The sequence below is a fragment of the Marmota flaviventris genome, chromosome 17 (assembly GCF_047511675.1).
Source record: "Marmota flaviventris isolate mMarFla1 chromosome 17, mMarFla1.hap1, whole genome shotgun sequence".
NCBI lineage: Eukaryota > Metazoa > Chordata > Mammalia > Rodentia > Sciuridae > Marmota > Marmota flaviventris.
This window is the reverse complement of record NC_092514.1, coordinates 11,860,549-11,885,291: the sequence shown is the minus strand read 5'-3', so window position 1 is coordinate 11,885,291 and position 24,743 is coordinate 11,860,549. Positions and strand designations below refer to the sequence as shown.

The 24,743-nt window shown below is 57.3% G+C and overlaps 1 protein-coding gene across 2 annotated transcripts; it reads left to right on the top strand.

Moving 5' to 3' along the window:
- Positions 1-431: 431 nt before the first annotated feature.
- Map2k3 (mitogen-activated protein kinase kinase 3) lies at positions 432-24,140 on the top strand. 2 transcript variants are annotated; one of them, XM_027921433.2, is made up of 12 exons: positions 432-636; positions 11,998-12,064; positions 12,372-12,420; positions 13,288-13,401; positions 13,670-13,789; positions 14,953-15,069; positions 15,525-15,576; positions 15,997-16,124; positions 16,555-16,632; positions 21,260-21,399; positions 22,440-22,485; positions 23,040-24,140. In XM_027921433.2, the coding sequence occupies exons 1-12, from the start codon at positions 588-590 to the stop codon at positions 23,121-23,123; spliced, it is 1,044 nt and encodes a 347-aa protein (XP_027777234.1). In that variant the 5' UTR covers positions 432-587; the 3' UTR covers positions 23,124-24,140. The 2 variants fall into 2 exon arrangements, with proteins under 2 accessions (XP_027777234.1, XP_027777235.1); XM_027921434.3 differs by lacking the exon at positions 432-636 and adding an exon at positions 4,340-4,453.
- The last annotated feature ends 603 nt before the right edge of the window (positions 24,141-24,743 follow it).

Here is a 24,743-nt window from a genome sequence, read left to right as displayed (position 1 = left end):
GCGCCCACGCTGCGCACCCGCTGGGGGGTACCGGGCGGGGGTGGGGGTGGGGGTGGGGGTGTAAAGGGGCGGGGCTCGAATCTAACAGGCAGAGGGCGGGAGGGTTGGTCCCCGCGGGCGGGCGGGGCTTATGTCTTGATTGGCAGCGAGAAGGTGCAGGCTCCAGCCGGGGAGGGGCGGAGCTGGACCGAGCTTGGGTTGGCCGAGGGGCAGGCGGGCTTGACAGACCCCTGTGGGCAGGGTCGGATCCTGGGCTCCCGGTGGGCGTGGTCTGTGCTTGACGGGCAGGACCAGGAAGGCGTTTGATAGGCAGGGGCCGGGCCCTGGAGACGGGCGGGCCAATCGGCGAGAGGGGGCGGGACCTGAGTCGGCGCCGTCCGGCTCAGGCCCCAGCGGCACTGCCCAGTCTGACTGTGGCACCGCCCGTCGCCAGACGTTTACTTGCAGCCGCTGCTACCGCCTCTGCTGGTCCGTCGCGCCCGGGGGCCGCCCGCCCGCCCGCCCGCAGCCATGAGTGCTCTTGGCCCCGGTGAAACCCGCCGCTGCCCTCTCGATTAGTCGCCGTCGCCCGGGACCCGTCTGCAAGCATGGAGTCGCCTGCCCCGAGCCAGCCCGCCAGCATGCCTCAGTCCAAAGGTAGGCGCGCCCGCCGGGACAGCGACCTGAACCCCGCGCCCAAGCCCAGTCGGGGAAACCCCCGACCTCTGTGGGCGCCTATCCCTTCCCGGTGCCGGGTCCTGGCAGCAACATTTCGGCTCAGAGACCCTCCCTGCTCGGGCTGAGGTCTCTGTGCCAGCCTGGAACCTCACCTGGATCCCCAGGTTAGGCCTTGGGACTGCACCCAGGCCCCGAGATCTCCCGGCTGGACCCGAGCTAGGAATTTGTTCTTGCACACCCCATTCCAGGTCAGGAACCTCACCCTGACCTCCTCATGGAGGCCTTAGGGGTGCAGCCTGGGTAGAAATTAAGCTGTCCCCAGGTGGGATTCACTCTGATCCCCACCTGGGTCCTCTGTCTGCCAGCCTCACTGGGCTGTGGCGCTGTGTCCAGGATGGGATTGAACTCTGCTCTCTGTCTGGGCTCCAAAGGTATTCCTGTTTTTTTTTGGGGGGGACCTCGTTGTGTCTCCAACACAGGTGTCCTGACTACACCCTTGTACAGAAGGCCCTGTCCTCCCCTCCCCCATCTCTCTCCATCTCTGGAGGCCCTACATTCACCCCCATCTCTGGCTGCCCTGCACCCCCCATCCTGCAGCCCTGTCTCCTGGGAACATCTCTTGGCCTCCCATCCCTCCCTAGCACAGCCCCTTCTCTGTGGGGCTCGTCCTCGACTTGAGTTGCAGCTTCTCTGTGCACTTGGGGAGCTCACCAGCTCCTGTACCTTGGTGTCTTCAGCCTGTCCCTGCTGTCTGGGACCTGGGCTGGCTGCCAGGCCAGTGTGCTGGCTGTGCGAGGGGGCTTGCTCTTTTCTTCTCCAAGGAACTGGCCTTCCTGGAAATTTTTGTGAGGTGGCTGTGGCGGCTGTGGCAGTAGCAGCAACAGCAGCAGGATTTATCACGCGGTGGGGGGGAGGACGAGACTTGGAGAGAGCAAAAGGGGGATTTTTTTTCAGGAAGAGGAAAGGATGTTTTTGGCATGTCTGAGTCTCAGTAGGCTGGGCTGTGTGAGAGGGTTCCAAACCGGACGTGTCTGTCGTGAATGGGCTGACTCCCAGCTCGCTGAACCTGCTGCTGCCTCCCCTTGGCAAGCCCCTTAATGTCTCTCTGAGCCTCAGTGTCCTTACCTGTAAACTGGACATCAAGAGTCAATGACGTGAGATTGGGAATGCACCAGAGCAGCTGTGGTGAGCTGGTGAAGAGCTCCGCATGGTGCAACGTGTGGCACATAATAGGTGCTCAGGAAGGGCTAGCTGCTGCACATCTTATTATTAACCGTGTCTCCTCCTGCAAAGCCTCAGCCACGTGGGGTCCGGGCCTTGCCTCTGGTTTGCAGCTGCAGAGGCAGCAGGAGGAAGGTCACAGAAGCACTTGGAGGCCCTCAGGGGTTGTCTCCTTTCCTCCTTCTCTCTGGAGGGGCCCAGACCTCTGGAGCCACTGGGGTCCTGGGGAGGGTGTGGGCCCTTCCTGGCCCCTGCAGCTGGCGGCTGGCTGCGGTGGCTGTGGGCTGGAGCTGGGTGGGCAGGGTAATTACGTCTTACATAAGTGGGAGGCCGGATCCCTGACCATTGCCCAACTGCTGTGAGTAACTCAGGAGGCACTCGCCGGGGGAGGTGGCTGGGGAGAAGCTCGCCCCGTGCAGATCTCGTGGATCTTGGGAACCGGGAAATCAGACGCTTCTCCGCCGCTTGGGAGAGCATGGGAAGGAGTTGGAAGCATTCTTTGTTTGGGGAGAGGCATTTCAGCTCTCCCAGGCAGTTGCGGGATTGTGAATGGATGGAGTCATGGGTGGACAGTGTTGTAGGGGGACATTGCTGGACCCCCATGTGCTGTGTGACTTGAGGATTGACCTTGCCCTCACTGGACCTCTGCAGAGAGCCGGGGTGAATCTCCAGCAGGATGATTTGTGGATTGCATGGCTGTCAGAGACCAAACCCAGGGGCCTCGTGTCCTCCCAGGGGTTTTGAGAAGGATGCGGTGGGGAACCGTGATCTCCCTTCACCCCCAAATCCCAAGAGCTGTTACTTAACAAGCTTTTTCCATTGCCATGTGTGGGCGTGATTTATTCGTCACAACCCTGCTTACAGATAAGGAAACTGAGGCTCAGAGGCACTAAGTACCTCGGTAGGATGCATCACGGTGACGCATGGAGTTGGGGCTCCACAGGACTGTGTGTCTTGACAGGGGTCTCTCCAGCGCTTTCCCTAGGTCCCCTTCCCATGCTGGATGCTTGACTAAGCTGTGGGACACCCCCATGTCCATTGGGCATCTCCTGGAGGCCAGGCCAGACCTGGAGGATGGACTGAGGCAGACCTGGAGGCTGCCTGTCCTGTGTGCTGCTTGTCCAAGCTGACACACTGCAACCTGGCCCATTTGACAGATGTGAAACCAAGACCTCACAGGGGATTTGACTTCACTGAATGCACAGAGCAGGGGTCCTCACCCATGCCCTCCCCGTCCCGGGCACTGGGCCCAGCACAGAGCTCTTCTCCACCTCCTCAGAGGAATTCAAACAAGGAGGGCGTGGCTGGGGCCGGACCTTCTGGGTGCCCTGCCTTTGGGCTTCCTGCCTGGCAGCAGGCACCTGCCCTGTCTTCTGTGCCAGGAGCCTGGAGAGTTCTCTGTAGGTCCCGTAGCCCTGCTGGCTCTCCCATGCCATCTCTGGCTGGCGTCAGAGGCCAAGGGCCGCTGGGGGCTGGGGCTGGCGTGCAGTTCACGTGTGGTCAGCATGACCCGAGTCTGTAGCCACCTTGGTCCTTGGGGGGGCCCCACATGTGTGGTGTTGCTGTTCCCAGCAGGGCCTCCCTCTGTCTCCTGCCACCCTGGGAGTGCCACCCACTGGACATTTCGTGGCGTGGCTGGGTGGGTGCACAGTTCCTGGCTGCCCGGCCAGGCTGTAGGGAGCCTTGTGCTGGCCTGGCCTGGCCTGGCCCTGCCTTCTGTGGTTTCAGTCCCCCCTCCTTCTCCGGCTGTCGGAAAGACTGGAGGGTGGCACCTCTGGGACTTCCCCCACCCCTGGTGTGACGCACAGGAAACTCTCTATCAGCCAGCCCGTGGCTCAGGGCCTGAAGGGAGCAAAGTTCTCCGTGGGCCTGTGGGGAGAGGGTTGGGGCAGCTGGGCTTCCGGTGGGTGAGTCAGCAGCGCCCGGTGGTGCTGACTCACCCTGGGCATGCCAGCCAGTGGCTGCCTGCAGCACACAGGGTGGTGATGCTGGGCCTGGCCGGGGAGGAGAGGCCTGTGTGCCCGGCCCATGGGCAGCACCTGGCCCTGGGCTGAGGTGCGGGAGGTGGCCTGGCCTGGACTTTGGGCACTGGGCCAGGACCCCTTGGTTAGGCCCTGTGTCCCATCCAGAAACTTCCTCTGGTAGGCAAACGGCTCTGCTTCCTCTTGCTCACTGAGCGGGAGCAGGTGACAGTGGCTGTTTACTGCCCTTGGCCCAAGAGACTCCCTGGGCTCAGATGTGCAGCCTGGAGCTCAGGGAGAGCAGAGGCGGTACAGGGTCAACCCAGGTGGGTCTGCCTGAGCTCGCCCGGGACAGCTGTGGAGAGGTCGGGAACTCGGATCTGGAGCCCGCCTGCCTGGGCTCGGGTCCCAAGCTGGGTCCCTTTTGCGAGGTGATGTTAGACAAGTCACATCTGGTGTATTTTCTGCACTCAAGTCAATGATTTCAGTTCCCTGGACGTGCGCGGGCCCTCTTTCAGAGGAGAAGCCTCAGTTTCCTCACCTGCAGAATGGGCACGGGGACCCCCTGCCTGTGTAGATGCAGACAGCCTCTCTCCACCGTGGCCAAGTGTCAGGTAATGGTCACAGCAGGACGGCCTTCCTCAGAAAGGCAGGAAGTGGTGGTGGGGGGGTGGAGCCTCCGCTCTGATGGAGTGGGACTGGGTTCTAATCCTGACTGGCCAGCTTCCTGTCCTGCCTCCTTGGCCAGGGACATGCCCTCTGTGACCCTCAGTGTCTAAACTGGGTAAACACCCGTCCCTGGCAGGGTGGTGGTTGAAGATCAGAGATAGTGTCTGTCCGGCAAAATGGCATCTGTTAACTGTTTTATAATTGTGATGGTTGTGACTACTGTTCATTGTCGAGTAAATCAACAGGACTTGGCGGGGGGCAGGGGGGGCTTCTGCTCCTGCACTTGAGGGCTCAGGGACATGAAGTGTCCATGCAGTATGGTCTTTACTGCTGGCCATGATGTATCAGGCTTCAGGACTTCTTAAAAAATAAGAGTCGGATGAATTCTGTGTACCTAATACCCTCTGGTCCCCAAGCCCTAGCTGGGACGAGCAGGTGGGGACCAGAGAACTGGGTGACTGGGTCTTTTTGCAGGTTTGTCCCTGCAAAAGAGATTTCAGCCAGCTGCTGGGCCCCTCTGAGATTCAGACACCAGATCTAGGTCCCCTCCAGTCTAGGGTGGGTCCTTAGGTTCCTACCATCAGTCCCAGGTACGGACAGGTCCCCAGATCCCAGTCCCCATCACACTCCCCCTTCCCTGTGGATTCCTCTCTGGGATGTCACAGCTAAGCTGGTGTCCCACGTCCTGCCCTGGCTTCTCTGCGAAGGCTGCGTCCAGCTGCCCCTTTGTCCACCAGTCCCCTGCCCTGGGTGGCTTGGCCAGACCCTCCTGCCATGAATGGGCCCGTGGTCAGGCCTGTCCCCTGCTCTGTGACCCTCCTTATGATGTTCGGTCCCAGCAGCTTTTTTTTTAAAAAAAAATTGTAAATGTATCCACAGATACCAAAAGGATACAAAGAATGCACCTCTGTATTTAAAAAAAAAAAAATAAGAGTCGGATGAATTCTGTGTACATAATACCCAGCTAAAGGAATCCAACTCGACCCGGATCCCAACCCCTGTGCATTCTGTTTCCCTTCCTTCTCCCTCAATAGCTGTCTAGCTTTTATGTTAATCATTGTTTACTTTTCTTTGTTATTTTTAAAAGTTGAATCTTTTTTTTTTTTTTTAAATACTGGGGATTGAATCCAGTGGAACTTTACCACTGAGCCACGTCCCCAGTCCAGGTGTGAAGCGACAGGCACGCTCCTTGGGGCAGGGCTGAGAAGGGCCTTGGAGGTCAGTGCAGGAGTTGGGGGCACAAGCTGGTGGGGAGCAAGGAGCGTTGCTGGCACCCTGTTGATGGTGGTGTGACGGAGGCCTGTCGGGACAGCTGTGGCACAGAACCGGGGATGCCCTCCACCCTCCTCGTTCTTCTCTGTGACTGGGCCTTCTGGTAGACCCCAGAGCAGGCTTCTGCTAGCATGGCCTCCCCAACCCCACTCACCTGCAGCAACTTCCAACACAGCAGGGCTGGTCCCAGGCCTGGCTCTGCCCCAACCTGCCCTGTGACCTCCCCAGCCTGTTTCCTCTTCTGAATGAAAGGGATGAGGAACAGCCACCCCGCAGTAGGACTGCTGACGACGGTGAGAAGCAATGAGACCTGTCCAATCCAGGGACACCGTGGTTGCTGGTCAGTGCTGAATTTGAATTTGAGCCACGTAGAGTGTTTTTTTTTTTTTTTTTTTCCAACCAAGAACACCTTTCCCCAATGCACTGATTTTGCTCTTTAGTGATGGTGACAATAAAAGCCAAGAGGACACTGGTCAAGACGAGGTGCCTTTGCTCAGTCATTCTGCAGAAGGGGCAGCATGGGGCTGCCCTTGGGGTGGCCTGGCTGATCTCATACCCCCCAGGTTGAGGCCTCTGGGAGCACAGCCCAGAGCTGGAGCTGGAGGGAGTGCCCCTCTCACCTGGAAGCCCTTGTTTCCAGTCATGGCCTCTTGAGGCCTGGTGCATGGGGCCCATTGTGCACCAGGGCTCCAGGTCAGAGTGACCACTGACCTGAGCTGTTTGTGCAGGCATTTTATGTGCACGGTCTCATTCTGCTCTCGTGGTTACCCAATGATGTGTCCTGTTGTTATCATCCCCATTTTATGAATGAGTAAATCGAGGCCTGGGGTTGGGGACTGACTTGCCCAAAGTCACAGAGGTCCGTCTTGGGAGCAGGGACTTATCCTAACAACCTTTTACCCTTGCTGGCCCTCTCTTAGAGGTCACGGTCATTGCACACCCACACCCAGAGGCAGGAAACGAGACTCAGAGAGGGAGTTTGACTTGTTCTTGGTGTCCCCGCAGCCAGGTTTCCTGGTACCACTCCTTGTCACTTGGCCTCTGCCAGAGTGGTTTGGGGCAGATGACGTGGCTACTCAGTCGTGGTCCGGGGAAGGCAGGGGCTCAGGCCTGGCTCGGTTGCTGCCCTGGTGTGTCACATCAGCTGAGTCTCAGAGACACTGACTGCAGTTCTGAGCAGCCTGCTGCTCGGTGCCCTGGTCATGCAAGGTGAGCCCAGTTGTCCCCTTAAGATGGCGAGGACCCCGGAGCCCAGACTCCATCAGCACCAGGACCCAGACTTCACCAGGCCTCTTTCTTTCTTATTAATTTTATTGAAATTCCTTACGCTTAGTAGCTGAAGCTGTGCACAGAAATCTCAAAGGAATAAGAAGAACATTTCTTGCATTTTCTTCCTGTCTTCCACAAACTGCTCTTGGCTGTCGGTGCTTACCGTGTCGGGGAGACGGGCTGCCAGGCTTTTGATTTCATAAACCCTTGGCCTCAGTTTCTTCATCTGCAAGGTGGAGATCATATTAGTTCCTGCCTCCCAGGGTGGCTGAGAGGGGCTCAGATGAGATGTAATGCAGATGGTGCAGTGCTCAGCCTGTGCGGCTGTATCAACAGCTCTAGCGGTCCTCACCTGCAGGGCTGGGCTTACGTTAGTAGCTTTAGATGCTTGTCCTGAGGAGTGTGTGATCAGCAGGTGTGGACTGACAGACCAGGCTCTCTGGGACAGGGCTGTGAAGGGTCTTGGATGTCGGTGCAGGAGTTTGGGCATGATCAGGAGGTAAGTGAGGAGCATTGCTGGCACTCAGTGAATGACCCAGGCCTGGCATGTGTTTGGTGCTTACTAAATGTTAGTGGAAGTTAGAGGAGTGTGGGGGTGGGTTGCTGGAGGGTGCAGTTTTTGGGTCAAGGGTAAGAGACAACACTGTGCACATCTCCGACTAGAGAACCCCTTGGCTGCGGTAGGGCTTGTGTGTGTGATGTGGGTTGTTGGGCAGCGTCCCTGACCTCTGCCTTGCTGGACGCCAGTCTTAAACCTTCCCCCTGCCGGGATGGTCGAGAGTGTCCTCAGACACTGCTGCATGTGCCCAGGTTGGAGCAGGATTCGGGGGTGGGGGTGGACCTGGGTGTGGAGGACAGTGGATGCTGTAAGATGGGCCATGGGAACCCCCAGCCTGCACTCTGCAGAGTGGAAAGTGAGGTGAAGGGTGGGGAGGTACCCAGGGCCCTGGGGGGGGGGGCGGGCTGGAGCCTGGTCAGGTGGCCACATGCAGCTGGGCAGTGAGTGGTCGGAGCATGCCCTGAAGTGGCTCCCTTACAGCCCTACTTGTTTCTCACCTGTGAAGCAGGAACACAGACAGTGCTGGTGGCGTGGAGTGGCTGTGAGGCTGGATGGGGCGGGCCTGGGAGTGGCATGTAGTAGGTGCTCAGTAAATGAAACACCCTTCCTTCAGCCCCTGGATTTCTCTCCAAAGCCCCAGGACAGGGTCTCTGGGACCTTGGGGACAGAGGAGCACATATCAGGTCTGTCCTTGCTCTCTGTGAATGCTTGGCAGTTTGGGCTCCCAAAAGCTCTTGGGGGGCTTCTCTGAGAGCATCTGGGACACTAGGGAGAACGTCAGGTATTCAGCTCCGGCTTTGGTTCATTGCAGCCAATGAACATCAGCTATTGAGGTGAGGCTCTTCCCTCTGTGCAGTTGTGGGTCAGTCTGGTCAGGTCTCTCTACAACCCTGCGAGATGGGAGTAGCCAGCTGAATTGGGTGGGGATGGGACCTCTGGCCACCTACGTCTCAGCAGCCACATCGGTTCCTTACCCCATAGGAAGGAACTATGCTGGGGTGGTCAGGGGAGCCTCTGAGTAGGCGACTGGCAGGGCCGGGTCCCAGCTTGGATGGCGTTGCAGGGAAAGGCATTCGAGACAGTGGGAATGGCATAGGCAAAGGCCCTGAGGTGGGAAAGAAGGTGTCTTCCTCAAGGCATGGTGCGTGCACAGTGAGTGAGGGGTGGATGGGAGGGGACAGGGCAGGAGTTTTGTCGGTACCTTTGTTGCAGCGGGGTGGCGACTTCAGACCATTCTCGGACTTCCACCCAGCCTAACTTCCTCACTTCCTGCCTAGGGGCTGCTGTGGGTCCAGAGTGACCTGAGGACACGCGGCTGGCCGCCTGGCACTAGGCTCGCCCGCACCAGGGCCCCTGCGAGCTGGATGCTGGCGGGCTTGTTGTGGATTGCCCTGGCAGCCCCAGAGCCTCTGTTTGTTGTGGTGACGGTCGCTACCTTGAGCCACACCTGGGTAGCCCCGGGCTGCCTGGCCATCTGGCCCGGCCCTGACATTGGTAGCAGATAGTGGCATCCACCGGTGGCCCGAGGCCTGTTTCTGGGCTGTCTCCGTGGTGGCCTCGCCCACTCCGACAGCTGGTGTGGCTGCCCTGTGGAGCCCAGGTCACTCCTGACGCAGGCCTTTATCCCTTCAGGGCAGGTGGCAAGGCCAGGCTGTGTGCTGCCAGCCCCGGGGGGAAGGGGGGGGGTTGGCCTCACCACGCAGCCCAGCTACTGGTGCGGACATGCCCTTGACGAATGGGGAAACTGAGGCCTGGCAAGAGGGCCGTCCTATGACCTCTCACACCCACAGGGTCCCCCAACTTCCACGCATTTCTGCCATATTCTATTTTGCAGATAATAGGTTCCTGAGGTTCCGAGTCTGTGTCTCGGGGTCACCACTAGCTGCAAAGACTTGCTGTGTCGGCCACCTTCCAGCTGCTGCAGTGTCACCCTCAGCCCCGGCCCGGGTCATCCCCCGGAGCCCACACGGTGACTTTGATCCAGAGGCAGGGGAGAGGGTCTCTCTCTCAGGAGCTGGTGGTCCCACACGCCTTGTTTTTTTTCTCTATTTATTTCTTTTCTTGTCATGTAGACTATGCCAGACCTGGGGAGGTCCTGGGTGGCCCCTGGGTCCCCAGGCCAGTTTGTTGTTTCCTGCAGAGCATGAGAGCCTAGGCCTGTCTCTCCACGGAGGTGCATCAGGGCCACCTGGGCGGTTGGGCCTGGCCTATGGGAGTCGGCCAATCAGCCACCTCCTGTGTTGCTCCCAGCTGGGCTCCACCTACGTGGCTCTGTGGCATGGTTGAGACTGGATCCGAACATGGCTCAGAGGAGGCTTAAGGGACAAGGGTCTCCTTGGCAGGTGGTGGCAGGACCTTGGGCATTTCCCAGGCCCCTGTGGTCATGGCTATGGGGTGGTACGTGAGGACACAAAGGGCCGGTGGGTGGGCAGAGAAGTGGGCAGAAGCTCTTCCGAGGGGCAGGCCTGTGGCTGGCACATCTCTGCTCTGTGGCCGGGGTTCAGTCCCAGCTCTGCCACCCAGGAGATCCTTGGTGCCCTGAGCAAGTTACTTCTCTGCTCAGAAAGCTGCAGCCTGACCTCAGGGCTCTTGGGAACAGCTGGCAGGCTCCCCAGCTGCCCGGGTCCTTGCTTTTTCCTGCTGATCAGATGACGGCTGTGCCGTGTTCAAAGGGCAGACTCAGGAGTGCTCCCGTGTGCGCCAGCCCAGTCGTGCCCTGCCCCCTCCATAAATGTAGATCCTTCTTGAGTGCCAACCCCGTGCCGGGCAGGTATGGACACAGGGCCCTCTTGCCTGTCCCCAGGGATTGGCCTGCCTGGGGAGGAGGGGGTGAGGGCCTCTCAGGTTGCCTTGGGAAGGGCATTGAAGGCAGGAACTTCATGGTGGTGGGAGTGCTCCAGAGGCCCCCCAGCCCCACTGCCCAGAGCTCACCCTGTCTACAAGCCCTCACCTCATGGGTGGGAAACTGAGGCACGTGGACAGCACCATGTTCCAGGAAACACCAGGCCGCGGAGCCGGCAGCCCTGGCCACACGTGCTGGGCCTCAGTCTCCTGATCGGAGCAGTGGGGCCGCATGGGCCTCTGGGGCAGGTGGGGTCCTGGGAGGAAGGAAGGAAGTCCCTGCCTGTCTGGGCTGCAGGCCGGTGTCTTAGTCTCTCCCTGTAAGAGGCCTTTCTGGGGTCAGTGCCCCTGCTGCAGAGGGGACAGGCTGAGGTTTCGAGAGGCAGGGGGGTCCAGGCCAGAAGGTGGGAGTTGAGCCCAGGTGTGGCCCTTTTGACCTGGAGGGAGAGCCCTGGGCTGGGATGCCTGTGCTGCCCACCAGGCCTAAGCCCAGGGCTTGCTGTCCCCACCAAGGACTCCCCAGCCTGCACCTGCCCCAGCTCTCTGAGGTGGGTGTCTGCACAGAGGAGTGGAGCCAGGGCCCCGGATGGAGCTGGGCTTGCCTCCGACACCCCCGTCAAGGTCGGAGGGGGAGCCGTGAGGGAGACTGCAGGGAAGCACCCTGGACTGGGCGGCTTGTGCCTTGTGCCACAGGGAGTTGCCTTCTCTCTCACCGTCCGGGCTGCAGTGGAGGTGGAGGCTGGGCTGGCTGCAGGGCAGAGATCCACCAGGCCTCTCCTCGGCTTGTTGGTGGCCGTCTCCCCTCTGCGTCTCTCCTTCACCTCCCCTTCCCTGTCTGCCTTTCTCCGATGTCCCAGTTTTCCCCTTTTATAAGGACACCAGTCAGACTGGATTGGGGCCCACCCTAGTGACCTCATTTTCATTTAATTACCTCTGTAAAGAACTTATCTCCAAATAAGGCCACATTCCAAGGTCCTGGGGTTAAGATTTCAACATGTGAATTTTTTTTTTTTTTTTTTTAAGAGACCCAGTTCAAAACCCCATAACAGAAGCTCAAGGCCTAGGTCTTGTGCAGGGTCAGGAGGGCTGGAGCCTGGCAAAACCTCAGCTGGTCAGCCCTGGCCTGGATCACCGAGGCTCTGTCCCTGGCTGGGCTGCCCAAGCCTCCTCTCCATCCCCATCCGCCAGCCGAATATGGGAACATGTGTGGCCTCCCAGGTGGACAATGGGATCAGGCGGCTCTGATGGTGATGGTCATGGCTGTGGCATAGCTTCTAGGAGGGTAGGGTGGGGCTTGGGCTCTTTCAGTGAGCCCCATTCCGGTGCTAGGTGCTGCTCCCTTCTTTCTCGGCCAGGGCAGTAGACGGAGCCTTGTCCCCGCCCCCCCCCCCCCCCCCCCCCGCCCACCCGATGGCACTGACTACAATGGGCAACTCTCTGTCTGAGACGGGCAGGACCTGAGTTATCTCTGTCCCCCGTTTCGTCCAGCGCAGGGGGAAAACATCGATGGGCCGAGTAACCAGACATCTCACCTTTTCTTCCTTTTAGGAAAATCCAAGAGAAGGAAGGACTTGCGGATATCCTGTATGACTAAGCCCGCTGTGCCCAACCCCACGTGAGTCGGCCTCGGTTGACCACCCTGGATCACCCTGCTCCCTGCCTGAGGGGGGGCCCAGTGGGCGGAGTCAGCAGGGAGAGGGGCTGGGTAGCACCTGGCCAGGTGGGCAGCTGTGGGCTCATAAGCATTGCCATCTGTTTGATGTCCCCCGCCCCACGCCCCATGCCTAGCCCCTAGTGGATGTTTAGCAACTGATGAAAGGAAGTCCCTCGAGTCACCTCCAAAGGCCAGGCCACCTGCCTTTTCCTTCTCTTGGAGAACTCTCTGGTTCTCCCCAAGCTCACAGAGTTGGCTCTCTCCACAGACCCCCCCGGAACCTGGACTCCCGGACCTTCATTACCATTGGAGACAGAGTAGGTGCTGGCTGGACCCTGGGTGGGGGTCCCCGACTTCATCTGACAAGGGGCCGCACGGACTGTCCAGGGCCTCTGGTGGCAGACACCTGGGCACCTTGCTCCCTGTGGATCTGGGCCACCTGCTTCCTGACCTTCCTTCTAGAATAGGGATCATTGCATCCTTGGGAGGTTGCGGGGAGCTCAGAGCTGCATTGCTCTTTGACCTCAGACGGAGGGCAGGGAGCCCTCCACCCCTGCATCACCTGCGAATAGCATGTCGACACAGATGGCTGGGCCTCCCAGGTCTCAGGGTCAGACCCTGAAGTCTGCACCCTGTGCACTTCTGGTCCCTGAGGAGGACACCAGCCACTGAGAAGCCTGGCTCTGACCGGGCAGCGCTCACAGCACGTGCCAGGCGGCCCCGGCACACAGCCCTCTCCGCTGAGCTGGTCTTGCCTCCTGGGCTGGTCTTGCCTCCCAGTGTCTCACCCTCTGATGTCCTGCTCATCTGCTGGCTCATTCCTGTGTCGCGGGGTGTCTCCCAGCAGAGGGAACCCTTGGGAGGGTCAGGTCTTTGGTTTGTTCTGAGTCCCTGGTTCTAAAATAGGAGCCTGGTACGTAGTAAGTGCTGGTAAATAGAAGTTGGGTGAATGATCCATCTACCAGGGTGGAGTGTGAAAGAGAGAGAGTGGCTCTCTCATGAGGTCCCTTGGACCTCGGTGCTTCATCTGTTCAATAGAGGCCAGTATGAGGCTCAGACTGGTCAAGTGACCTGCCCACGGCCACCCATCAGGGAGATCTGAATAACTTGTCATGTTCTCTTTTCGCTGAGTGAGGGATAAGGACCAACCCCCACCAACTCCATGTCTTTTGTGTTCCCCCAAGAACTTCGAAGTGGAGGCTGATGACCTAGTGACCATCTCAGAGCTGGGCCGTGGAGCCTACGGGGTGGTGGAGAAGGTGCGGCATGCCCAGAGTGGTACCATCATGGCAGTGAAGGTGAGCAGGGCCCCGTTCTGCCCCAGCCTGCCCTTCTGGGGGGGGGGCAATGGCCTGGCCTGAAGGTGGCTGGGGACCACCTCGGGGGGACTGAGCCTGCAGGGTGGCTTCTTGCTCTATGGCTTGTCCCTCACTGCGACCAGCGATGAGGCAGAGCTTTGTAGGGTGGACTAGGCTGTGGGTCCCCAGAACTCCTGGCCCCATGTAATGGGTAAGGGGTGCCTGTCTCTGCCACCGTGGCCCCTGAACCACAGCTCTCCCCCTGCAGCGGATCCGGGCCACCGTGAACTCACAGGAGCAGAAGCGGCTGCTCATGGACCTGGACATCAACATGCGGACAGTCGACTGCTTCTACACCGTCACCTTCTATGGGGCCCTCTTCAGAGAGGTGAGCGAGGGGATGTTCCCTGCCACCAGCTCATCTCTTGGCCAGTGACCCACCGTCAGTCAGTCCCCTCCTGTGTGCAGGTGCTGGGGACTCAGGGAGACATGGGAGAGCCAAACCCAGTCCCTCCCTATCCACCTGAGGTCACCGGCCCTAGAGCCAGACCACCCGTCTCCCCTGCTCTCTAGTGTGACCTCGCTGCTCTGTGCCTTGGTTTCCTTGAGGCTAGCGACTGTGTGGTCATGAAGGTCCAGTGGTTGTGGCTAGGGCGTTGGCTGGCACTCGGTGAGTGCTGCGGTTTGTCCGGGTTGCCATCTGCCTTCCTGGCGACGGTGCCTGGGGAGCCGTGGGCCCGAGGCAGGTAGAGTCCATCCAGGTGCGGGCTTGTGGGTTGGACTCCGGGTTATCAGCCGGGAGGAGGGGAGATAAGGGTGAGGCCGGGATGCAGGACCCATGGAGCTGGATGGGTGGCGCCGTCAGCCTGAGCCAGGAGTGAGGTGCTGACATAATCGAGGAGGGAGAACGGGAGCTGCTTTGGATGGAAGGGCGTCGTGGTGGTGTCTTGCCATCTTTGTGACACTGTTGAGTGGCTCTGTCCCCTGCTCCTGCATCCCAGCGGGGAGCCGAGCTTTCCTCACCACTCATCCTTCTTGGAACCAGGCCTCAGCAGACAGGGAGGCCCTGGGGTTGGAAGGGTATGCGGGGTGTGCCGGGAAGAGGGACGAGGTCATCGCAGGCAGGGGCAGAGTTGGCACAAGGGAGCCTCCACATCCTAATGCTCTCTTGGAGAGGGATACCATCAGCCTGGTGAGGTCATTCCTCTTCCCGGGACATGCCATGGAGTCAGGGGTCAGGTGCAGGAGGCCCAGGCAACAGAGCCCGTGGCTGGAGGTGGGCGTGTGGACTGGCAGGGCTGGGGGGCCGAGGGAAGAGGAGAGGGAGAGGCAAGAGAAATGGATAGGCAGGATGGGAGGGGCCAGGAGCTGCTGCCGGAACAGCCGAGGGCCCGTGGGTGGGCACGTGTCCCTTCTGTCCCCGCCATCCCGTCTCAGGTGGAGACCGGGGCTGGCACTCAGTATGCTGTCTGTGTGAGGTGGGGCCCGGGAAGGTGAGATGGGCACGGGCTTCCCCGATGGCTCTGCTCATGTCTGGTGTCTCTCCTGCAGGGAGATGTGTGGATCTGCATGGAGCTGATGGACACGTCCCTAGACAAGTTCTACCGGAAGGTGCTAGAGAAAAACATGACCATTCCAGAGGACATTCTGGGGGAGATCGCTGTGTCTGTAAGTGGCCCCGCTGATAACTATCTTGAGTGACTGCTGGGTTTGGGCATCCCAGCAGCCAAAGGAAAAAGGGAAATGGGATCAGGACTCTCAATGTGACTCTCAATCCTGGCAGCATCTGGAAATATTTAAAATGTGCCCAGGTCTCAGGCTCCCCCCACCCCCCACCACCATCCCCCAGGGAGATGGCTCTGCCCGGGGAGGGAGAGGAGCCAGGGAGCCTGGTAGGCCATGGTGGTGGCCCCTTGGGAGATGCAGCTTGGATCTGCAGGGGTCTTTGGCGGTTCATGTCAGCGTTGGTGAGTGGGAGGAAGGCAGGAGCCCGGCATGCCTGCCCCGAGATAGCTGGGGCCCATGTTGGGCTGTGGGCAGGCGCCTGTGGAGGTGGGTGTGTCATGGTGGATGCAGCCTGGAATTACAGCCGTCCTGTCTGTCCCCCTCTTATTCCCATCCAGATCGTGCGGGCCCTGGAGCACCTGCACAGCAAGCTGTCTGTGATCCACAGAGGTCAGTGTCCCCACCCTGCAACCCGAGGCCGAGCAGACTGAGGCTCGGGGGGGTGGGGGTAGATCGTGATGGGGTCCCGTGGGGTCCAGCCTGCCTTTACCCACTTCCTCTCGTGTCTGCTGGTGTTTGGAGCAAGAACTGGACTTACTTTTGTCCTGGCCAAGGCTGGCTGGTTCTGGTTTTGATGTACGATTTCCACACGTGAAATGCCCAGCCCTTGAGTCTGAATCCAGTCCACGACCTGAGGATTCTTCCCTCAGCGGTGGCTGGGACCTGGGGTGGCACCTCTTGCCGCCTCAGTTCCTCTTGCCTGATCCTTGGGGCCCTGGTACACGCGGCTGCCCACTGGGTCACGCCATGGGAGCCGGGAGAGGCCATGGGCAGACAAGGGCTGAGAATGGTGTGTCCCCCACTGGGCAGATGTGAAGCCGTCCAACGTCCTCATCAACAAGGAGGGCCACGTGAAGATGTGTGACTTTGGCATCAGCGGCTACTTGGTGGACTCGGTGGCTAAGACGATGGACGCTGGCTGCAAGCCCTACATGGCCGTGAGTGAGGCCGGGCCCGCCCCAGGCTGGGGGAGGACAGGGCTGGGGCGGGGAGCTGCCTCATCCATTGGGACAGGGTCTCCCCGGACTCTGTGTTTCCTGCCACAGAGCGCACCCTCTTTACCCACGTCGTTCCCTGCGCCCCAGGTTGCTCCACCTGGGTAAGTCGTGTGGTCTCGGCTGTGCTGCCCTGTCCTCATGGACAGTCAGTAAGATGGCGCCCCTCTGGCCCTCTCTGCAGCTGGGGTTGGCTGTGAGGCAGGGGTTAGACCCTGACTCTTTCTGGCCTCAGTTTCCTCCTCTGTCAGATGGACAGGCAGGGACACAATGCCCACTCAGTTTTGGGGTCGGGGAGGCAAGGCCTAACTGAAGGGAGTGTTGGGTGGTCCCCATGGCGTGGCCATTCATCTCTCTCTGATTCCCTTCACAGCCTGAGAGAATCAACCCCGAGCTCAACCAGAAGGGCTACAACGTCAAGTCCGATGTTTGGAGTCTCGGCATCACCATGGTAGGGCCTGGGGCTGGGTCCAGCTCTTACTGGTCGGGTGTGGGCAGCTGGGTTGGGGCTGGGCCTGGGGCCATGGGACCCCCTGGGGGGGGGTCTGTCACATAGTTTAGGTCATAGAAAAGAGTGTTGGCTTCAAAATCTAGGAAGAAAATGTGTCACGCAAAACTCCTGTCTAGGAATGACATTATCCGTTCCCTGATGTTTGGGTTTACCCATCACAAACGCCCTCCGTGTTCTGTGATGTGATGTCAGCCCCCCTGGACTGGCCCGCAGAACTCCTGGTGCATGTTGGGAAATCCCGTCCGATCCCAAAGAGAGCTCTTGCTGTGCAAATCATCTCCAAAGCAAGATGGCAAAAGTCATTGCAGATATTTGTATTGCCTGTGGGGTCCTGGTGCTTCTCGCTGGGCTTGGGGGTGTGGGGTTGGTGAGGCATCTGGATCCTGAGCCTGGGAAGACTGAAAGGACCCTTGGCTTTGGTGACTGGGGACAGCTGTCCCGCTCTTCAGGACTAAGCTTGGGGTAGGGTGCCTCCGAGCTCTAGATGTAGGGACGGGCCTCTTGTTCCTTCTAGAATGCCTGGCAGAATCCCCGCCCTTCACAAGGGAGAGGGAAGGTCAAGCTTATTTATTTATACTTTGCAGTCAGGCTGCTTTAGAGGGCTCACCGTGGCTGGGTGTGGCGGTGTGTTCCTGCAAATCCCAGCAACTTGGGAGGATTGCAAGTTGGCGAGACCCTGTCTCAAAAGTAAAAAGAGGAGGGGGGATGTAGCTCAGGGGTAGAGGGCCCCTGGGTTCCATCTCCGTCACTGGGGGCCGGGGAGGGGAAGGCTCACCGTGATGCCCATGTGGAGAATGCATTGGAGGGATAGGAAAATGACTAGGCTGTACCCCCCGTGTTCTGGGTAGATGTGCAGGAGACCAGGACCTGGGGAAGAGTGTCGCTGTCACAGTGGCTCTGGTGTGTTTGGGTTGGTCCAGCTGATGTGGCCAACTAGAGTGGCCTTTAGTCCCTTCTCTCCATCCTAGCCATCAGGACTGATGCAGCATGGCCTTGGGTCAACACCCTCCCTTTCTGAGAGAACGTGGCCCAAGGAAGTTTCTGGCGACCCTCGCCTCTTTGGCTAGTTGTTTGTTGGGGGCATGGGACAGTAAGAATTAGTCAACTCCATCTTTGGTGTGGAGATGGGTTGGTGTGCCCTCCAGGATTCTCTAGACCCCCCGACAGGTTACCTGCAGTTCGATTCTGACAGTATCTACCTGAAGTTCATGCAGACCCCACAAACTAAGAGCTCCGGCCCACCAGACTGCCAGTTAGACTATCGCTGACCCACCTGCTATTACCTGGGGATTCCCATACCCCTCTTCTTTTTTTTTTTTGATATTTATTTTTTAGTTCAATTGACACAATACTTCTATTTTATTTATTTATTTTTATGTGGTGCCGAGGATTGAACCCAGGGCCTCGCACATGCTAGGTGAGCACTCTACCTCTGAGCTACAACCCCAGCCCCCCCATACCCCTCTTCGAAGGTGTGATCATTTGCCAGATCAGTTCACGGAACTCAAGAAAAGACTTTGCTGTTTGCCACGTGTGGTGGTGCCCACCTGTAATCCCAGCAACTCAGGAAGCTGAGGCAGGAGGATCGCACGTTCAAGACCAGTCTTGGCAGTTTAACAAGGCCCTCAGCCACTTAGCCAAGACCCTGTCTCTACATTAAAAATAAAAAGGGGCCGGGCATGGGGGCACGTGCCCGTAATCCCAGAAGTTTAGGAGGCTGAGGCAGGAGGATTGTGAGTTCAAAGCCAGCCTCAGCAACTTAGCAAGGCACTGAGCAACTCGGTGAGACCCTGTCTCTAAATAAAATATTAAAAAAAGGGCTGAGAGTGTGACTCCGTGGTTAAGCTCCCCTGGGTTCAATCCTCAGCACCAAAGTAAATAAATAAATAAATAGGACGGGAGACGTAACTCAGTGTAAACAGCCTCTGAGTTCAATTCCCAGTACCAAGGGAAAAAGACTTTACTGTGTTTGATGGTTCATCATAAAGGACACAACTCACCAAGGAACAGCCAGATGGGAGAGGTCCACAGGGCCAGCGTGTGAAGTGGGAGGCCACCTCCGAGCACCTCCACCTACGTGCTCACCAACCCCAGATTCACGGAGGGTTTTTCATAGAGCCTCACCTCCAGCCTCCACCTGCCCCTTCCAGGTGGGGCTGGTTCGGTCACTTGGTCTTTCTGGTGACCAGGCCAGCCTCTATCAGGCAGCTCTGCTACACTGGCACTGGCTGGCTGGGCTGGAAGGTCCATGGGGGCTCCTTGCTGTGGCTGCTCTCCGTGGCTTCCGCCCAGCCTGGCTGTCTGTAGTTGGGATTCTTTCATGGTAGCTGGCTCCTGAGGGGCCAGTACTGGGCCTTTCCCTGCCTCCTCACATTGGTCAGAGGAGCTGTGAGCCCAGCCTAGGTTTCAGGTGAGGGAACAAGCGCTCTGCCCAATGGGAAGGTGCCAGTCCCCAGGGAGAAGTGGGGCGGCCACTCTGGAGACGAGCTGCCCCGGTATGGGGTAGGTTCATCTTCTACAAGTTTCCAAAGTAATAGAAACCCAGAATAAAAAACCGGAAAAGGGGGTAAGGATGACTGTCCTCTTTCCCCACTGCCAACTGCCAGTGTTGTACATTTCCTTCTAGAATTTTGTGTGCCTTCTTTAAAAAAAAAAAAAAATGAGGACTGGGATGTAACTCAGTGGTAGAGTGTTGGCCCAGCGTGCATGAGGCCCTGGGTTCTGTCCCCAGCAACACACATACCTCCCTTCCGATACTTTTAATTCTGTTGTTTTTCAGTTGACGTTACCTCTGGTTTATATTCTTCTGAATTGTTATAAACCCTTGTAGGCATCTCTTCCAAAGACCCCCACAACCATTTACTGGACCTAAGGCAGGATATCTCCCTGGTTTCCACTGGAAATCCTCAGTCTCCCCGGGGAGCCACTGTGTGGCAGTGAGAAACGTCCCTCTAGGTGGGCTGTGGCATCAGGAGCTCTCTGGGGCATCCACTTGTGCCCACCTCCTGCACACACCATGTCACATAAAGGGGAATCACGCTGAACAGACATGGGCACACTCAGGAAGAATTGGCCAAGTGCTTGACCAGGTTGGTGTGTCACGGGGGCCTCCCGGCCTGCTGCCTGTAGGGGAAGGACCGCTGGCCATACACACAGGCTTTTTCTAAATATTTCAGCAGGTGACACTGTAGCCTGCATCTTTGGGCCAAAGGCAGTTTTTTAGTTTGCATTTCTTGAGGTCTTTCGAAGGAAGATTATGGGGTCAAGTCTTCGTACACGTTTTCATTTTTCGGACTATAATCTGTAGTAGCCATTGGTCTTCCTCTTTCAGCTCATAGAGGGGCCTGACTTCTGCACACTGGAATCTGTGAATATTTAAGGAAAAAGTGCCCTGAGTCTGTGTGGGGTTTGTGGAGGACAGGCACGTGCACGCAGGGTCATCCCCACTGCCGCTGCATCCGAGGACGTTTATGACTTGGGTAGAAGGGGCCTGTGGCCTAATGGAAGGGCCCTTTCTCAGCACAGTAATTAGTGCTCTGTTTGGGAGCCAGTTGCCAACACAAGGCATTTGTTGGAGCTGAGGTTTCTTCTGTTCATTATGGTGATTACGGACCTTGTGCTGGAACCGTGGCAGGGTCCCAGGGTGACCTGATTTGTGTTTTTAGCCTAGCAGTCAAAACCAGAACCCCAAATTTGTCGTAGGCTAGCCAGGCTCTTCCACAGTGACTTCCCATCTGCTGCAAGCCAGGGCCTGGGGCTAGGAGTCCAAGTGGGGGCAGAGACCAGTTGGTCCCAAGCCACCTACAGAAGTCCAGCCCGGCAGGAGGGGGTAATACTATGCCCGTTGCTTGTCTAGGGGGTCAGAGCAAGAGTGAAGGGACAGAGAGGGAAGGCAGTGGCCCTGAGTGGGGGACCAGCTCTGTAGAGAAGGAGCTGTAGATTCGCATTCCTGATGGGCCCACTGAGCTGTGCAAAGCGAGCCCATCTGATGCATTTCGCCCCAATCCCACATTCCTTCCAGCTGCAGGGAGAGAGGTGGGTACGAATTATTTTTATTTTCTGTTTGCCCTCTGTAAAAACAAGAACCCCAATGAATGGCAACGGACACATGAGTCTGTGTTGGGAAGGTCTTGTGATGGCCAGGGACAGAGGAATGGTCTAATTATGGTGTTGTGCTGGTCGCTGCCTCACAGGAAGGTGAGCGTGGCCACCAGCTCCTCAAGAGTTTTTACGGATCAGCTAGAACTCGGGTTGCTAAGGAGTCTTCCAAAAATCTGATGGTTTGGAAAAACCAGTGGTAGTTGAAACCTATCATGCCCAGGATGGATTTTTTCCCTGTGAGCTGAGTTTGCTAGAGGAGCTAAGCACGGATGCCCCTGACACTTCTACCTTTGGTTTGTGATATTGTATCAAGGAGGGTCAGTGACCAAAGTCCCTCAGCCTCTCCTGTGGCTCTGGGCACTGCACCAGGGCAGGCAGATCCCTCCCACCTCTTTGCTTCTGGATGAAATGTGTGTGTTCCTCTGGTGGCGGGGGGGACCTGCTGACCCTACTGTCCCCACCGCAGATTGAGATGGCCATCCTACGATTCCCCTACGAGTCCTGGGGGACCCCGTTCCAGCAGCTGAAACAGGTGGTGGAGGAGCCGTCCCCCCAGCTCCCCGCTGACCGTTTCTCCCCCGAGTTTGTGGACTTCACTGCCCAGTGGTGAGTCTCTGGCCTGCTGCGCCCAATCCGCATCCCCACCCCCCTGGGAACCAAATCAGGGAAGGCTCCTGGGGAACGTTATAAAAACGAGTCCTGTTCAAGTTTACAAAGGAAATCGGAAAAAAAAGGCAAAGTCACACAGACCATGTTTTCTGACCATGGTTAAATAGAACAAGAAACTAATAATTAAAGAGGAAAAAAAGCTATGCGGCGTTTAAGGGTAAATTTGTCTAAGGAATTCTTGGGTTACAAAAGAGATTTAAGCTTGGTGCAGTTGGTGCACACCTGTAATCCCAGTGATGCAGGAGGCTGAGGCAGGAGGATCACAAATTCAAAGCCAGCCTCAGCAATTTAGCAAGACCCTATCTCCAAAGGAAAAAAAAAAATAAATAAAAAGGGCGGGGGGAATGTTGCTCAGTGGTTAGGCACCCCTGGGTTTAATCCCTGGTATCAAAAACAACAACAACAACAAAAAAACAAACTAAAACAAAAAAACAAAAACAAAAATAAAAACCAAATGAAAACAAACCAAAAAAGATCTTTAAAAATATTTAGAAGTTTAAAAAATGATGAGAACAACAAATGAACATCTGTGTGTTGTGGGCAAAGCTACTCAGAGTAAAATTCATCGTCTTTTTTTTTTGTTGTTCTTTAATTGGAAAATAGGAAAAACTGAAAACAGATGAGCCCAGCAGATAAGAATCATTAGTTGGCTTGACTCCTTTTTAATTGAGGCCTTTCTTCTCCCAGGAGTCCCCTCTTGTGATTAAGAATACCAAGTATATGATTGATTGTTAGGCAGAGTCTTTTCGGGTTGGGTATCATGGAAATTCCCTGGATTCCTGCAGAGACCCAAACAAAACAAAATCCTAGTTTGCATCCACGGATTCCGCTCTATTTTGGCAGACCCCTTAGATGGTCTTGCCCCTTCTTTCCTGAGCCCCAGGAGCATGCACCCCCTGTTGCCCAATAAGGGCCAGCTGGTCTAGCTAGACTCAGTTCCTCTGTGATGTCCTGGCCTCAACCCTCTTGTCTTCTAGCCTGAGGAAGAACCCCGCGGAGCGCATGAGCTACTTGGAGCTGATGGTGAGTGTGGGTCGAAGGTACCTGCTCTGCTCTTCTTTGGGGCTGGGCAGTTGGCTGGGTGGGGCTGGGGACGGAGCAGCAGCCTGGGCACACGGAGGGGCAGCTCCTCAAAATGGCCCCTGCATCACTCACCCATTCAGTCATGCCTGTCTGGCTTTGCCCCTCCAACTCCCTGCCCGCCCCTGGTGCAGGACAGTGCTGTCACAGAGCCAGCTTCTTGGAGGAGTTGCCATTGGAACTGAACCTGGAAGGAAGGATGAGCGTTCGCTGCAGGGGGAAGGAAGGGTGGAGAGGCCACTCCAAGCAGAGGCAGAGGACTGGCCCATATGGGAAAAAGGCAGACTAGTGTGGGCTGGAGGGCCACCGCAGGAGGGCTGAGGAGGAGCCTTGAGTTCTCTCATGGTCATGGGGGGCTTCCTAGGGGTAGAGGTTCTAGAAGGGTGAGCAGGAGTTTGCAGCACATGGGCTCAGTGGTTTAGGCTCAGTGGTCAGTGGGTTGGGTTCAAGGAGGGGGCAGTTCCCCTAAGGTGACTCTGTCCTCTGTTACCCATCAGGAGCACCCTTTCTTCACCTTGCACAAAACCAAGAAGACAGACATTGCTGCCTTTGTGAAGGAGATCCTGGGAGAAGACTCCTAGCAGGCTGGACCTGGGGACCCGACTCTGGCCTCCAGCACCCCAAAGCCCTCTCTGCTGGGACACTGCTTGCCCACAGCCATAAGCTACTGCCATCCTGGCTCTGGGAGTCCTGGGAGGAATCAAGGGGGCTGCTCCAGACTGGTTCCGCAACCAGCCATTTGTCCCAAGTGCCAAAGAACTAGACGTGTGGGGGCTCCCAGCTGGTCCCATGTGGACCCCACCAGTGCCTCTGCCCCAGCTGCTGTAAGGACCTCAAGTCTCCACCCTGAGCCCCTGGACTTGAAGGGGCCTGGAAATCCCCTGCCAGACGCTGCTCCTCCTCACAAGAGCAGGCAGCCCGTCTGGTCTGTGGACAAGTCTATTGCCTCGGCTCAGCCCTGGATGCCACCCATGTTGTGTATATATATCTATTTTTTATCTCTCAACTGAATGGACTTTGCACCCTTTGGCCCATTGGTGGCCACTCCTCCTCTCTCCTGGCCTTAGTGTGGAGGACAGAGTAGGAGGATGAGCCATGTGAATCCTCCAAGACTCCCATGAGGGAGATGCCTTGAGCCACCCGAGGCCTTCACCCCAGCACTGGAAAACAGTCTTGAGGGGCACACTGGTCACCTGGCTCTAGCCTGACACCTCTCGTGGTGTGGGTCCACCTTTCTGTTTTTTTTGTTTTTTTTTTTAATTTATCCTCTGTGGATGTTTTCTCTTGCTTTGTGGGGTTTGGCTGTTTTTGTTGTTGTTTTTTTTCTTGCATGGTTTGGAGCTGATCACTTCTTTTCCATACTCTAGGTGCCAGCAAGCTAAGACCTGTGCCTTTGCTCAGGATGGAGGCCAGGGACTCTCTGCTCAGAGGGTGCCAGGGGGGAGCTGTCCCCTCACTCTCTTGAAAAGAGTGACTGGCTCCACGGGAGCTATGGATTTGCTTTGGTGTTTTTAAAAAAAGAAAGAAAGAAAATATATATATTTTTGAACAAAGTCCTGCCCATCCTGGGTTCTTCCCCTGATGGGTCAGGTCAGGTACCTGGTTGCTGTTTTAATTAAAAAAAAAAAAAAAAGAGAGAGACAAAAATGTGTGAAACTATGTGACAGCCGCAGCAAGCCCGACTCTTCCTCCGGGAGGGTCTGGGAAGGAGCCCTTACTCCCGGACAGGGCCAGGACACTGTGATTTAGGGGAGGGGAGGCCTGCTGACCCACTGGGGCCCTACACTTGGCAGGCCCTCTTCCATATGAAGACACACACGCTCCCAGAGCGCTGTGACAAGATACTCCAGTGTGTGACTGTCCAGGTGCCAGACCCCTGCGGGACAGAGCAGTGAACACACAGTCAGTCCCTGGTGGAGGCTGCCCGTCCTACTATCATCGAAGCATGTGACAGCCAGAAAGACAGAGAGTGATGAGCACACCTGGACACTGCCCAGGCCTGGACCCGGGTGCCTCATTGGTGATGAAAAAACATGTCCAAAGAGCCACAGTCATTTGCCCAAAGCCACATAACTTGGAGGCTCAGGGACATGTAGCAGGACTGTGGAGAAGGCTCCGAGTGGTGTTGAGACAGCCCAGGGAGGGCCCCCTTGCTGGAGTCCAGTCCAGCTCAGAATCTTGATGCATGGACTGGGGCAGAT

Bases quoted from the DNA above. Each gene is read 5' to 3' on its own strand.
- Map2k3 (XM_027921433.2), top strand. From the start codon at position 588: ATGGAGTCGCCTGCCCCGAGCCAGCCCGCCAGCATGCCTCAGTCCAAA. The intron at 21,400-22,439 runs GTGAGTCTCTGG...CTTGTCTTCTAG, and splicing joins GTGGACTTCACTGCCCAGTG to CCTGAGGAAGAACCCCGCGG. The intron at 22,486-23,039 runs GTGAGTGTGGGT...GTTACCCATCAG, and splicing joins TGAGCTACTTGGAGCTGATG to GAGCACCCTTTCTTCACCTT.